The sequence below is a fragment of the Falco punctatus genome (genome assembly GCF_963210335.1).
Source record: "Falco punctatus genome assembly, chromosome: 2".
In the NCBI taxonomy this organism is placed as follows: domain Eukaryota; kingdom Metazoa; phylum Chordata; class Aves; order Falconiformes; family Falconidae; genus Falco; species Falco punctatus.
In genome coordinates, this window is record NC_137581.1 from 108880760 (window position 1) to 108897292 (window position 16533).

The 16533-nt window shown below is 38.2% G+C and overlaps 1 protein-coding gene across 3 annotated transcripts in view; it reads left to right on the forward strand.

Annotated features, from left to right (window-relative positions):
* The window catches only part of ROBO2 (roundabout guidance receptor 2), a 497184-nt gene that overhangs the window by 452801 nt on the left and 27850 nt on the right, over positions 1-16533 (forward strand). Inside the window, exons 25-27 of one of the 3 annotated variants that reach the window (XM_080374487.1) lie at positions 1954-2136; positions 6882-7052; positions 12022-12282. In XM_080374487.1, coding sequence (XP_080230613.1) covers positions 1954-2136; positions 6882-7052; positions 12022-12282 — 615 coding nt within the window. The remainder of the gene's footprint in view (positions 1-1953; positions 2137-6881; positions 7053-12021; positions 12283-16533) is intronic. The other 2 variants (XM_080374488.1, XM_080374489.1) reach the window with 2 other exon arrangements.

A 16533-nucleotide genomic window follows, 5' to 3' on the forward strand; every position in this document is an offset into this window, starting at 1 on the left:
GAAAATAACAATTTTATGTGTCCTCTTGGCAAGCAGAATCAAACTCCGTTACTCTCTGTTGCACTTAACACACTTTCTGCCTGTCAGACCTCCATAGACCACTTCATTTTCTTTTCTTGTATCTTAGGAGTGCTTGGACTTTTGTTATTATAGTCTGCCAGTTTGCTGACATTGAAAGGTTTTGTCACTGCAGCATCACAAAATAATCCATTGTTCTTGGGCTTTGTGGTGCAGTGTGCTACTGACTAAATTCCAGTATACATTTATAGTACACATGACTTACTTTATGCAGCATATATTTAACATTTGACACCATTGTTAGTAGTTAGTCTATCAGTATGGACTTATATGCAGGCCATTATCGATTTACTAGTTAACAATTTTTAACACAATAATACTTTCTTGGACATGGATTATAAAAAGGCTTTGAAGAAGTTGACTTACACTGCTACACATTGTATGTACATTTACATAAATTCAGCTGTGCTAACTGAACAGCTATGTCAGGGCCATGATGTATTTCTCCATGTCTTCGTATCTTTGAAAAACAGTTCTCTGCAGATTCTCATGCATTTGCTGGACTTTTTTTTCAACATATGCATGCCACTGTTTTTTAAAAGAAGATTTCAAGTATTTCAAGATAGGTGCCTGTGCTATTTCAGAACAATACATTATGTCTACACAACACTACTCAAACACATGCAGCAGGGTAGGTCCCAAAAGCAGTCTGGTAGTTCTCCACCTCAGCTGGACTTGATAACTAATTAGCATGGCTACTAAGTTCCTGGAGCAAAACTAGGTGCTTGGTGCCAGCTAAGTTTCCTTTGCTTCTGGCTCCACTGCAGAGTTTAGAATTACCCTGTGACATTTACCCATGATTTTTAGGAGTACAGAACACCTTCAATTCCATTTGAAGCCACAAAAGAAACAGAACTTCAGTACTTTGAAAAAAATCTGAACTGAGCTATAGCTTTTGAAAATATATTGTACTTGCCACGCTGGGTAGCTGGTTGATGCTTCATGCATTGGAAAAAAAAAAATATAAATGAAAAGCAAATAAAATGAATCCTTCCATCACTAATTTGCTCTTTACATTTCAGTTATGTCAAGATTTCTATATTTCTTTCATGTGCTCTTTCTGGCATCTGGTTTTCTGACTGCATTTTTATGATGTTATTATCACTTTCCTCTCCTGTAGTGGTGGTAATCTATAGCTAGAAGGTACCATGAGGCCAGCATTGGCTTAGTGACTGACTCAGTATTGAATTTCAGTATGTATTTGCTCAGCTCTTGAATGTTAATTATTTCTAACCTTTAAGAAAGTAACTTTAATCCACTAGAATGAACTACTTTAGGTCACCTTTCTTCCAGCTGTTTAAATTGCTCATCTGTTTTAAGGTTTTGATTGAGAAAATTACATAATGCCAATCTTGTTCAGGATAGCTCTTGAAGCCCATGTCTGATTTCAGCCATATCTACTGAGACTTACACTTGTGCTGTGCTAAATTAAGACTTCATTATGCAAATATCATACCAGATACTGATTTAGAAGTCAAATAAAAAAAAAAATACCACGTCCACTTCAACCCCAAGGAAAATCTATTAACTTTCAAAAGAACCTATTATGGAACCTTCACATTTGTAGCAAATATGTATAATTTTGTTTACAGGATCAAAGCAACATGGAGTAAGCTATGAATGAGATCCCACTTAGCTGTGATAGTGCTCTTTTCTACCAAGGCTTGTCAGATAAACTTTGGGTTTTCTGTTGTGAAAGGACATGTTAAATTGGTCTTTAAGCTTTAGATTAACACTGCTCATTTGTACCAAGCTCTGTCAAATGAATTTTGGGGTTCCTGTTGAGAAAGGACGTATTAAGTGGGTCTTTAAGATTTAGATGATCAAAAAATATCAAATGTGCACAACTCACTAGACCCCTACATTTGTTTTTAGGTTCAATGGTAAATGGATGGGGTTCTGCGTCTGATGAGGACCGTAACTTTTCTAGTCATAGATCTAGTGTAGGTAGCTCCTCAGATGACTCGATCTTTACCAGCGGCAGTTTTGCACAAGCACTGGTTGCAGCAGCAGATAAAGCTGGTTTTAGGCTGGATGGAACCAGCCTGACAAGAACAGGTTTGTAGACTCAAAGTTGATGCTTTCTGCATGAAGGGTGTCTCTGCCTATTCTCTTCTTTTCAGTGAACCTGCGTCTCACACTTGTCTAACATGCATGGAATAAGGTGGATGGAGATATTTTTATCAATATATTTTAATGAAACCTTGATTACGTTCCATTTTTAGTGATTTGAAGTAGTGAATAGCACAAGCTTTTAATCTGCACCTTCAATCTGCTGCAGTTTCCTTCTGTGCTGGCTCTGCTATAGATTTATTTATATATGCTATGTTTAATATTTCGGTGAAGAGATCACTAATTCTGCCATGCAGTCTTTGATGATTTCATTTTTTGCAAAATCTCCTCACAATCTTTCACATTTGCAGTGATGAACATCATGTTTGAACTATTATCTCCATCCCTGCTCTTCTGTTGCATCTCTTCTTGCAAAAGTGTATTTTTCTGTGAAGGTTTTCTAAGCATGGGGTGAATTGGTGTGCTTTTATTGTTAATAATACAAACCGTTTAAAGTCCTTATTATTATTAATAGCTGATTTACAAAAATGTTTAATCCAATAAGTTAATATATTTTAGTAAAATTTAATTTTAATTATGCCAGCTGAATGTGCCAAGTTAAATCTAACAAAGGTAAAATGACTATTTGCTTTTGAAAACAGCCAATCTACTAAAATGAATTAATGAAAAGTAAACATAATTAAATAACAGAAAAGTAAATACAAGTTAGTAAACAAACTTTTTAAAGCTCCGTATGTTTTATTTCTAGCAAAAATACAAGCAAAAATTATTTTTAAATATTCTGGGGGGAAACTAAAAGTATTTGAATTTGCTTAGTCTTATTAAAATAGCAAAAATAATTAATTATTTAAATCCACAAATCTAATAGCAAAGTATGACCTTGGGTCATATTTTTGTTATAGTTTTTCAGCTGATTCCTGCCCACAGGTCCCATAATGTTCCTATAATTTCAATTTTTTTACTGTTAGTCTGGTATGAAGTCTATCCTTCAGTAAAATGTGTGCATTCATGAGAGATGTCTCCACATGTTAGCGCTGAAAACCTCAGGCTTTCTGCATGCAATGACTTCATGGCAAACACTGCATTTTAGGAACATTAGGAATAAAGAAAAGAATCAATGGCAAAGTCCTGTGTTGCCAACAAACTACAGGGTGAACTGATACAGCTTTTGTCATATCACTGGGACTTTTGCCATTGACTTTGGTCAGACATAATCATCCTTAAAAGACAGTTATTTCACCATTAAAAGTAGTTATAACCCTCACTTTCTTCTTACACTAGTGGAAAGTTGGCTAAGTAAATCTGTCTCATCATCTGAAAAAAACAAAGCAAAACAAACCAAAACCTGATGTCGACCTTCACTGCTATGGGTGCATTTGGTCAAAATGTAATTTAAAATCTACTGTTTTGCTTGAAGAATCTTCTAAGCAGTCTTGAATGAAAAGTGCAAATCCTTCCCAACTTTTTTTTGGTGTCGTTCTTGGCCTCAGTATAAGCTAATGCAAAGATTCACCCAGAGTTAATGTCAGCAGATCAGCCGTTGAGAAGTACAGTTTCCCACAAACACACACAATACAAAAGTAAATGGACACACAAACACATCAACACTTTTAAATAAATATAATTTCTCAGTGTAGCTACGTAAACTGAAAGTAGAAGGAAAGAATGAGAGCCTTCTCGTCAGTTACATTTTCCTAGCTTAATTAGGTCACGAATGCTTTTAAACTGAGTATTTGCATGTAATTCCTCGGACTATTAGAGTCTGGGGTACAACAAAGTATCCAACAGTTGTGGTAGACATTTTTTTTATTATTACCTTCTTACTCTCTTATTTGATCCAGCAGGCAAAATGGAAAGAAAATAAACCCAACATGTCAGCAAACAGCCCTCCCCTCTTTTCCCCACAAAAAAACTCAGTTAATGGAAATAACTCCCCATTGCTTACTGCAGTTTCATTACGCTATGGTACCTCCCAGGGTAGCGTGGATCAATCACACATGCCTATCATGGACCTGCTACACCGCAGCAAACCTCGCATCCTGCAAAATGGTGTCTTGTAGTGGAGAAACAGCAGTATTATTTCTGTTCATTCCTCTGGAGGGAGTTTGAAGGTCCTGACACTTTACTCCTTTGCAGTCTGGACAGTTATTTTCACCCATTCAATATTCTCATCGATATAAAGTCCAACTTGATAGCCTCATGTGGGTATGTTTGATTACCAGGCATAAGAGGCGCTGGTAAAGCCAGATGCAAGGAATCTCCCCTGCCAGACACTTTGATTGTAGTTTTGAGAAACCATCATGTGATTTGCCATGAAGTTCAGACAGTTTTCCTTTTTAACACCCTTGGGAAATTAAATCAAGAATTAGTGGATTCATCCTTGTCTCCGTTTACTCACACTAAATCTACTACAGAGTCTGACACTGCTCAGCAGCTCTTACTGGAAGGGCTGCATACAAATACAAGATGCTGTAATCGGTTATTAGGTGCATAGAAAAATGTGTTTTGGGAGCCTGCACATCTTTTGTGCTTGCCCCATGTCTGATTTAGGTCAGTGCTATTTAATTTCCCTCATTTTCATGGAGGGCTAAAAGAGAATGTTTGGCGTCTATTTCTTTTTCAAACCAACATTCTGAATGAATAATCACATTTCTTTAGTCAAGAGAATTAAGTGTGAAGAATCTTCATCCAGCACCCGCTGTTTGCACTTGCATGTTCTGTGTTTGTTTTCGCAAAACATCCGTGCAATGTGCTGTGAGCTAGGATGGAATTTCAGGCTCATATCTGAATTTCTTTGCATTATTGGTCTTCTTTCTGATTTCTAAATGAAATTTTAATATTTTTTTTTTTTTGGTGTTCATTTCCTGTCTCATCCTTATCTATGAAAAAAGAGCTTGATCACTTGTCCTTGGCTGCAGCTGTGCCAGCTGTAGAGGTTAATGTTTCCAGCCTTCCCCCAAACGCTTATTACTGCTTTCTCCCAGCTCCAGAATTAACTGCTTGGGTGCGCGTTCTGTAACCCATTTCAGTTAAAATGAGCCAGGTTAGCAAAGGCATACTTTTCATACTGTTTAAGTTCAATTAGGTTTATACTGATAGAGGAGAGTTAGGGAATGTCCCCATGAGAGGCTCAAATGCAGTAACCTCCAATAGCTGGCAGTGACACGCAGCTGGGAGACAAGCCTGCCTTACAGCGGTGTCCTCCTCAGGGTGCACATCAGTCATAGAATCAGAGTCATTTGAGTTGGAAAAGACCCTTAAGGTCACCCTGTTCAACTGTTAACCTAACTCTACCAAGTCTACCACTAAATGATGTCCCTAAGCGTCATGTCAGAAGGTAGAAGATCAGGCCTGAGACAGTCAGCAAATCTCTGAAGTCAAATACCAAGACGTTATTCTAAAATGTATATATTAATGTGAAACACCCGGTTAGAGAGATTATGGCTACTTTTTTCACTTTGCCTTCTTTGAACCAAGACTATTTCAAATAATACAGTGGGTAGCATATTACTCATGTTTAGGTTTATCTAGATCAGGCCGTATGTGACAGCATCCTGGAATTAAGCACATCTTTTGAAAAGTTTTACTTGAAAACATAACTCACAGCAGGGCAGACCCTGGTCTAAGTTAACCAGATGATGAAAAACTTCTTACCAGCTTGGTGTCAGTTGAGAAAAATAACAAGCAGCCATTTCGCCACTCTCCATCCACTTACGCCACCTGGGCCAACAGCAGCACTGAAAGAGCAGGAGTTTTGACTGGCTAATGCATTTTCTACTGCAGATAGGATTAAAACATGTAAGAATTTTAAGTACCAGTTCTAAATGAATTAAAATGTTAACATCCCCGAGATACTTGGCAAGAATGACATACAGGTGAAAAAAAAGAACATAAAACATGATCTTTAATATTCATCCATTTTTATTAAACACTAAGCCTAGTTAAGCTAACTGAATAAAAATATCAAAATAAGAGGAAGTGAATGTAGTAAATGGACTGTCCTCCTGCAGTTCCTGCATGATGCTCTTAATGATTTGCTCCACAGAACAGCATCAAAGACATTTTTTTAAGAGTAATTGTGTAGCTTGATTAGTGTGTGTGTGTGTATATATAATCTGAGGAATAAATTCAGTCAGAATACATCTTTTTTAACATATAAAAATACTGAAAATTAACAGGAAAACTTTAGCATTCAAATATACCCCCATTTTTATTTCTTGAGAACAGAGCCCTTAAGTATACAAAACTATACTGCTGCATAGCTTGCAAAATCAGTTATGTTTATCTCACTGGAGTTATTCCAGGTATAAAGTGCATATGGGAGCCCCTAAAATGAGAATCTGGCTTGGCAAACATGAAGGTGGAAGGCAGGAGGAGATAAATTTGATATGATTGCAGAACTGTTTTCCTTCCCTGCTCAAGGCTGAGGAGTTGTTATGACACATCTGTTCAGCACATAGAGCAGGTAGGAGTTACATGGCATACAGTAGTTTTATCACAACAGATGGAATGTTTTTAACTATAAAAGTTAAAGACAAAAGAATGCCAAGTTTCCCACTTCGCTTGTTGTGGCGTGTCTTAAAGCAGTTGTCATCAGTGGGTACCTCAAGGGGACACTTGCTTGCCTCAGAGAATTAGTCCAGATTTAATGTTTTGGAACAGACATTGATAGAACAGCCCATTTCAAGGCAATAACATTTTTTCATCTGGTTTCTCTTTCTTTTTTTTAGGCAAAGCGTATCCTTCCTCTCAGAGACCTCGGCCGAGCAGTCCTTTTTCTACTGACAGCAACACCAGTGCCGCTGTCAATCAGAGTCAGAGGCCGAGGCCCACTAAAAAACACAAGGGAGGACGGTTGGACCAACCCTCCTTGCCTCATCGTAGGGAGGGAATAACAGATGGTAAGTGTTGTGGTGAATTCCCTGGTGGTAACCTGCAACCAGCAGGTGTGCAGAGTGGGAGAACACACGTTATGGTGAATCCTTTGTCTGGTGAAGTGAGGTCCCCAGGTCCCCACGTGAGCAGTATTGCAATGCTAGCAGTGGAGCTTGGCTAAGTGAACCTGCAAGGACCCTTTCTTTGTTTCAGCTCCAAACGTATTAGTATCTCTCAGGTTTCCTCAAACCTCAGTATAAATCTTACCCAAAAATGACTGCATTGCACGTGAGCTGACATTAAAAAAAAATGGCCTCTGGGTAATTTTACGTTTAGGGAAAGTGGCTGCTGCCAGCGGTAGCAGTGAGCCATGGATTCCTAAGGAGAAGCGTAGAGCCAGTCTCACAATGCTCTGTTTGGTTTGTGCTGGTTTTGACAGCCACCCAACAGCTACAGCAACACATGCCACGCTTTTCTCATGATTCTGCCTCACGTCTTGTCCGTGCTGCTTCATTCCTGACATCCACTGACCTCAGTGACTTTGTTTCCTCTTTGACATCTCTGCTTCTCTCTGGCCACTGCTTCCCATCTGGAAATTTGAAGCATGTCTGTTCTGCTCTTCTGACGCCTAAGATCAGCTCAGTCTTCCATTATCTCTGTCTGCCTCCTTTTGAGTTTGGCAAACACACAATTGCTACCTGTTACTTTTTGAGGAGGACTGGATAGGAAGGTGACTGGCTGGCTACCTCCCTCTCATTTCTTCTGATCTCGTCCCTGGCACGTGTAGGTGTTGAAATAATCAGAGGGGAGAAGCAGGCAAATGGAAAAACAGCATTATAGTGGAAATTAAATGGAAAAACACCACTAAGGTTATCCATAATAACGTGCAGATGGAGATGTGATCACTTTCCCCATGCTGACCTCTCTTTCAGTGTTCAATGCGGGTCAATTCTGAGATCTAGACTGTCCCACCTCTCTCAGTGGCTCTTCTAACACTATCTGGGCCATGGGACTGGGTGTGATGCTAGCGAGTCATCTCCTCATCTTAAGTACACCTTGACAAATCTTCCAGTATATGGGGAAAGTGTAAAAATGAAAAAAAAAAAAAAAAAACCAAACCCACCTTCAGATTTTAGTATAAATATCCTCCTTATTCCAGTAAAAATTACTTGAGAATTGTAGAATATCCTGAGTTGGAATGCACCCATAAGGATCATCAAGTCCAACTCCCTTCATTATCTTCTTTGGACAGGTAACATAATAGATTTGCTAGTATATTTAGTTTGGTTTATTTATAATGTGCTATTTATTACTCTTTGTACATATGTAAGATATATTTAGAGCTTGCAAGGTGGTCAGTGGCCACTAAAACCACCAGAGCTCTCCTCTCAGTCATGTTATCATGTGTACAGATACAATTTTGCAGTATGCTCTGACATGTTTGTCACACCACAAAGGTTGAGAACAGATTCCAGAAGTGAAAGTCTTCACCAAAGGGGTTGTTGTTACATCTCATGCTCTATGGCTCATCCTCACTACCCTATTTGGGGAAACAGCTAAAATTAGCTTAGACTCCACTCATTAGACTCTACTCATACAGATCTGAGTAGGTTTAAACATTAATGCCCTCCTCTTCTGGAGGCCTGCCTGCTACACAGATCCATTAAATAGATGTGTCTTTGCAAATAGTAACTGGAAATTGTGGGTATCACTTGCGGTGCTGGCAATACTCTTTCTGTGCATACGTTAATTTAACCCTTTTGCATGACATATCCTGTCACCCTGAACTATGAGCCTCGTGGGCCACAAATTCTGTGTACATGGGAGTTTATAGTGCACTAGTATGGTGGGACCTTAATCCTTCTGCTTTTGAGTACTATTGCTATATAAATGTTTAACAATAATATGGGTACCAGAAAATTAATATCAATCCAGTTCAGGTCATGAGACAGAGGGAATTGTGACTCCTTGGGGAGTGACTCCACTGTAAAAATCTGGTGATGTTTCAAATTAGTGAAAGAGATTGGATTGTAAGATCTATTTAAAAAGAGGAATATCCTGTTGTCTTTTATTTATTCTTTATAAAATACCAGCCTTATTGGGGTTTCATATATTTGAGTCAGAATACCAGTGATATACAGTTTCCTTCAACAGTCCACCTCTCAGACACAGGCAGTAACTGCAACAGCTTTCGGACACTGTTAGCTTAATATTTGTCTCTTATAAACCTAATTTAAGGGCTTACTATATGTTCCAAAAATCTACAGTGTCCTGGAGTAATAGAGGATCCTTTCCCATCCTGTCTTACCACAGGGACAAACAAACACAAATTGTACAGTTCTTCCACTTCAACGCTTACTGAATGCGAGTCATTAAAGTGTAACAGCAAGTCTGAGCCATAGCTAAATTTGCAAAAGAACATTTGTCAATAAAGGAAGGTAAAGATTGCTGCTGTCACCTGTGTGTATGTAAACTAACTGAATTTAGGAATCTCTGGTATACAGAAATTAAAAATGGTAGCTGGATGTTTGGTGTGAAATATTGCAATGAACTTTATGAAGAGAGGCAATACCATTATGCTTACGCTGCGGTTAGAAAAAGCAAGTAGGAGAACCTGGGATTGACCAAGCAATTCTGAGCCCTAATGCATTTGAGCTCATCCACAGGTCTAAAACACCCAAAGAACTTTACAAACATGGTTTTTCATTTCACTTCTATGCATAAGGCAATCATTATACCCATTTTGCAGATGGATAAGAGCAAGAATCAGGTTAATAGTAGATCAGCAGCATAAGTCTACAGTGGTTCCAGGAGTTGCAGCTAATCTAGAACATACAGTATGATTTAGGTACAGACTTTGTTTCCTTCTCAGTATCTTATTAATAACAACTACTAGATGGCAATTGCTGAAGAAGGGTACTGTATGTTAAGAAGTTTAATACTGCAATAATTTAAACTTTTTTTTTCTACACGACTACTTAAATTTTTTGTTTATATTGAATGGTAAATATTTTATCTTGCAAAATTGTGTTGTCAGATGTCATGTTATGACTGTTTATTAGATTCAGTGCACCTCCAGCAAGTGCTTATAAATCACAGCTTCAGTAATCTCTATTTCAGATTGCATAAGCAGATGCCAGTGTTGTGGTTCTGTACATTAACTGGTTATGATCGCAATAAAATCAATTATAAGAAATGCCATTTTGGAAGCCAACACTATAAAGCAATTTTAACATTGGCAAGCTCTATACCCTCCCGCTTCCACCTACAGTAACTCAAGTATAGTCATTGTCATGAAAGGTCACATCTATATTCATAACTAAAAATTTCTCAAATAAATTAGTGCTGAACATAAAGCATGCACCAGGCTCACTGACAGATTATTATAAGGCTGTTCTAGCCAGAAGGTAGATATCTTAATCTGGGGTATGGCACTTCAGCTGTGAACAAAGGTACAGCAGCAACATCAGATGTAACTTCTTTCCCTTGTAGACACAAATTACCCACACATCCTCATTTATATGTAAGAGGTAATGTTGACTGGAATGACATCTCAGCAACTTTGGAAGCATTTCTGCCCTATATATGAGGTGTAAGTATCACCTCCAACAGCAAGGACACAAAAAAAGTCTGTGTAGCAATATATAAAGCCAAATTACAGACTTCAAAATAAATTCCCTCCAAAGGCCTCCTCACTGATTTATAAAATGAATATCAGTTTCACTAGAGTTATAAACATCACACTTCCCTGCAGGCAAAGCAGAGGTTTTCCATGCCTGTTACTGAGCCAAGTTCAGTTCCTTGATAAACCTTCACAACACTGTAAGATAGAAAACACAGGCAGGACAGACCCTTGCTTAGTGTAAACTAGCATAGGTTTAGTGAAGTTGGTTGGGCTGCACAGGTTTATTTGGGCTATGCATTGCCCAAAACCAGACATACTAGCAGGTGTTCTACCTATAAAGTGCATATACGATGTGGGGAAGTTTTCATTAAAATAGTAAAGATTTTTCCCTTTCCTGAAGTTTGGTGGCTGGTTTTTTTTTAATAATCTGAGTTTTTTCTGAACTATTGTAAGTCCATCATATAGTTTACATTAAAATCTTAAATTTAGAATTATAGCTATCCAGATTTTCTAAATACCTTGGGTCAAGGGCTAATAAACAAAATATACTTTTGTCTCCACAAATGTGACTAGAAGCTTGATCTTGACTTCTACAAACATCTTAGTAATCGACATGATAAGCTTGTTAAGGACGGAGTTGTTAGAGACCAGCCAAGCATCTTTCAGTATTCAGCTGAAATTGTATTTTGGTTGGTTGTATTTGCAAGACTGCTAAACTTAAGAGCGGCCATCCTCTTGTCTGCGAAGACTCTAGCTCTTGGCTGAGCTTTCAAATAGTATTTGAATAAAATGCTCACCCATAGTTTGGCGGTTCCATTTACACATGCTTTTTTCGCAGATGTGTTGATGCTTTTTCGATGACAGTAGGTTTTCTGAACAATTTTTCCCAAACTTTTTTGTGGTATTTTATTCATTTTGATAAGTTGAATATTTAGAATTTGAATTTAAATCTCAGGCTAAAAGTGAAGCTAAAAAAATGGGGAGGATGAAGCAAGGCCCAATATGATGGGGTGAAACTGTCAACTAGCACAGATCAGTTTTTCATTGCCTTTCTTAATTGCTTGCCCTTACTGAACAAGCCAGCTGTAGTATACCCCACAGAAAATAAATCCCATGCTTTGAAATGTAAGTCAGGGCTCAGAGTCTATTGATTTTTATGGCAGCTGGAAAGAGCTAGCAACACGATAACCTGAATAAAAAACTAGCCGAAGGTAGAAACACATTTCTGATTAACATCAAATTTCCTCCTTTTGAAATCAGCAAATGAAGTGATTCATGCCATGTGCAAGGGACTTTTCTTTTCAGCATCAAATAGACCTTCTGTTTCAATTAAAAAATTAGTTCATCTAAATCTTATTCACGTTTTTTAGATCTTCCACCACCACCCGACCCGCCCCCTGGTCAGGGTTTAAGGCAGCAAATAGTCCCCGGCCAGCGCGGAGGCTCAGCAGAGAGGAAAGGAAGCTCTCTTGAGAGGCAGCATGCACCGAACGTAGATGAAACAAAGAGTTCCCTGGACCGGCAAGCTAGGACATCACTAGAGTGGCAGCGGCAAACCCAGGAGTGGATAAGCTCTACAGATCGCCAAGAGGATTTCAGGAAAGCCCAACACAAACAAGCCTTCGGATCAGGTGTGTGTGCGCTGCACCAGCCGAGGCAATGCAGATGGCTTCTTGACGCTTCTCAGCTAGGGGTTTCTGTACCTGGCAAGAGTCTAGGATCACCTCACGCCCCTCTGTGCCGGCACTGGTGAGGCTCAGGCTGGAAAATAAGAAAAGGCAAAGTGAAATGAGAGCTTGTGATCGAACTGTTTTCCCTCCTGCAACAATGAAATCTCATTAGCACCTGACTCAGTGCATTCATTACAGTGTTTTGGCAATTAATATTGTTGTCAAGCATAGCGCTGGAAAAAAAACGAACAGTTTCAGGCAGACAGGGGAGAAGAAACAGGATTTTAGAGTATTTTCTGTTAGATTTAATTATTTATACATATAGGGACATATTTTCTAGTTCTTTCAACTTGCTTCTAAATTGGCAGCGGTTGTTTTTGCATGCCTGCAACAGGGCTGATCCTTCTGAGTTACTGATGTTCCTTCCAGCGTATTTAAAAACACTGTCTTCTTCTTATTCAAGGCTATGACAAAGTAACATTCAGCTCTGAGGCCCAGCAACATGACAGCACAGGTTTTCACGTCTGTATAGGACCTGTTCACTGCTGAGTGCTGACTTTATCTCTAAATTAATTTCAAGTCTGTAAAAATGTGTGCAGGAGGCGATGCAGAGCTGGAGCTGTAGTTCTACAGTATTCAGAGATTCCTTCTCTCAGCCTGACCTGAAGTAAAAGCTACTGTTTCAGCTTTTATCCTCATACTAGGGTATTTTCTTTAACCCACTAATCACGTTATCCCAGTGCTGATTAGAGTGATACAGGAAGACAATTAAGAAGATTTAAAAAAAAAAAAAAATATGACTTGGTACGTGGAGCTTTTTGTAGGGCTACACTGTTTCTTCAAGTATGTATGTAGCTCCCACAGTAACACTTAGATATTCATATTATCCATCTCTTTCTTGATTCTGTTCTACTATTAATGCTCCTTGTTAATCTAGCACTAATACCAATGGCACTCTAAAAAAAGAAAGTAGTAGTATGCAGGCAAACCTATCATGGGGGCAGGATTTACTGAATAAAGTCCTCCTAGGAAATATTGGTACCCATATTTAACATGTAAGTATTTTAAATACAGTCCATATTTTGAAATATAACAATAACAGTACTGTTACCCCCCACAAATCTTTCAGCTGTATAAACAAGTGAGTGGTTGTTCGTGTTGTGAAATGATGATGTCAAGTTGCAGTTTAAAAATAGTGTGTGAAATTCATGCCACTTGGTGAAATGGCAATTTTAATTACAATGTGCAAGATGTACAAACACACAGAAAGTAGCCTGAATATATTTTATACATCTCATTTCTTTCAAGATTATTATTATTAAGGATGCTTCTCTGACCTGGTTAGCAAGAATTCCCTTCCTTTTCCTCTGCTTCCTAAGTGTACAAATAGAAGTTGTCAGTCACTCAGTGATAGAGAGGGTATGCAGTAGTAAAACTCCTGTCCTGCAGGACTTGCATTTATCTGCCCTTAAATAAAAAGAACTCGTTCTTCACACTTCCAGTGCCCTACGTAAGCATTGAGTGTAGGGCTGAAGTGACTGCAGCTATCTCTTTCTTGTCAAATTCAGGATGACCAGAGCAATTGCATATCCTTTATGCATGACAAAAGGTTCTTCTAGGAGATATTATGGTTTTACCCTGGTGGGTAATCTGGGAGGGATTCATAAAGTTTGTGCACAGGGTGGGCCACATCTTTGTATCTGTCTGTTTTCTTGCACTACAGCTTCTTGCATTACAGCTTTCTTGCTTTTCTTGCTATTCTTTTCTCTGGCATATTGAAAAAAAGCTACTCTTGCGTGTGATGCTTTTTTGTGTTACTAAATTTTGGGGGGTTAATAATATTAATTGAATTTCTTCCCTTTTCCTTTATTAATGACAAAGATATCTGTAAATCTATCCTGTCCCAGTTTTCAATTGATTTCTAAAAGGAGTTCTTAGCTATCAGCTTCCAGAAAATAGCTATTTTGCAGTTTACATGGCTTCATTCAGACATTAGCAAGCTGTGAGTGAAATTTTGAAAGCAAGACCTTTGGTTTGAAGTTGAATACAATAAAAATACCTAATTCTTGGAACTCTGTTTCCACTGGTGGCTTTCAGTATAAACACGATCACCAAGTTTCTGCCAATGGCTTAATTGTGGAACAACAATTGCAGAGCATCAAAGATGACATTCTCAGCTACCTCTTTAAAAAGCATGATTTCTAGATCAAGTTACAATAGTTTTGAAAATATGAAAAGCCGTTCGGTTATCATATGGGGTATAGAAACATCATTACACACATTTATCCTGATTTCGGAGGGGCTAGAATTATATCTTCAAATTAAAGGCTCAGCATTTCAAAGAGAAAGGTGTCAGCAAAGCCTCCTCATATTCTTTGCAGGCCTGGGCCATGGGGTGCTTTTTTGAGTATTTAATATATGTGAGCCCATTATAAGGACTTGAGAAAACTGCCTTTCATGTGCTAGAATGTTGTGAAAAACTTAGCCTTTATTTTATGTCACAATTGCTTATTTTATGGATTGTATTTATTTCTGAGGGCACAACAGATAATTTAATACACCATATGCTCTATAATGATAATGCACTTTATATTTATTCATGGTCTTTTTTTCTCAATATTTCATGGAACCCGAAGGAGGCCTTATCCTGAGCCCACAAACAAGAAAAACAAATCAATTGACCATATATGTCATCTTCAAACTCTTTTGCAATGCTAGTGACTTTTCTTTCCATCCTTGAAAAATGTATCCAGCTTTCTGCTAAACTGATTTATGCTGCTTGCTTTATTGCTGCCTTAATGCAAGCTGTTCCATATTTTAGCCAGCCTTTGGAAATCAGGTTTGCATCTGATTCTATTGTTAGGGCTTGATATATAAAGAACACGTAACATAATTTAGGAGGCTATGGCTGTTAAATGCTGTTTCACCATGTCTTTTAAGCATTTCTTTATATTTCAGCAAGGACAACACACGGTCATAGCACAAAACACTGATAATGCCCTTATGTCCTGCAGCGCAAATATTCTGGTCCCTTGGGCAGGGCCAGAGGGAGATACTTTGGCAGAGAAAGAAGTCAGCTGCCTGCCACCTTCTGCAACAGATTTACCTTACAAACGGGTTCTGTTCAGTAACAGATCACATGAGGAATTCCCGTCCTACTCACTTGTGGCAGCAGGCACAAAGAATGAAATCCTGGGTTTCTTCCACAAAGTTGTTCTCATTTAGCATCTTCCTAAGTTAATTGTGCCGCTGCAGCAGCCTTTGCAAAGGCTTCAATATTGAGAATTAAAGCATTTTTATCTCTTCCTTCTTTCCAACCATCCCCACCTACTTTTCCTTCTGTGTTCCTGCCCTCTGTCAAAGTCTGCTTCTCCATATCAGGTTGTTTAAGAGTGAAGACAATGAGAAAAGCGAAATAAAGAAACACCTTTCAGCCCAGATTCACTTAAAAAAAAAAAAAAAAAAAAGTAAGATTCAAGCAGGAGATATCCCACCGATTCCAGAAGGGGCAATTCCTCTGTTTGAGGTTGAGCATATATACTCATATTCTTTCTTCACTCAAAAAATATTTAGCAAGGTCTCTTTCTTCAGCTTCTGAGACAACAAAAATGGATCATACACAGCAAAGCAATAAAATAGTGCGTCTATTTCAGTGTTAAATCAGTGGTGCTGTTTTGCTTCTTAGGTCAGGATTATTACAACAGTATCTCCTGGCAACTCTAATCAGATGTGATATCTTGTTTTACTTCATGCTATATGAAGACATACGGTCCTATGCTTTATTGGTATTAATCCTGCTCTCGCAAGCAGTTCATTAATACAGGTCTTCACAGAGGAAGAAGCCAAGTGAGAAAAAAGCAAGCCTTGTGCTCATAATGGAATATGAAATAAGCTGCAGGAAGATTTACTCACCCCAAATATTACAACTACTAATACTATGTATAATATATTTTCCAATGTAATTCACAAGTTAAAAGAATCTTCAGAGTACTTTGCATTGTTAGAAATTACTGAGCAGCTGGAAGCTAATTAAATTAGCTGATATTGTAGTTCTTTATCTAAATTGATTGAGGTAACGTTACCGTAATTTAAGTTACAGAAAGGGAAAAAGCACATTCATGTAGGCTTGAAGCAAAAATCTAATCATAGCTGCATTGTTTTGCAAATTGTGTGTGCATCTATTTTTATTAAAGTATCTATGATTCATGATCT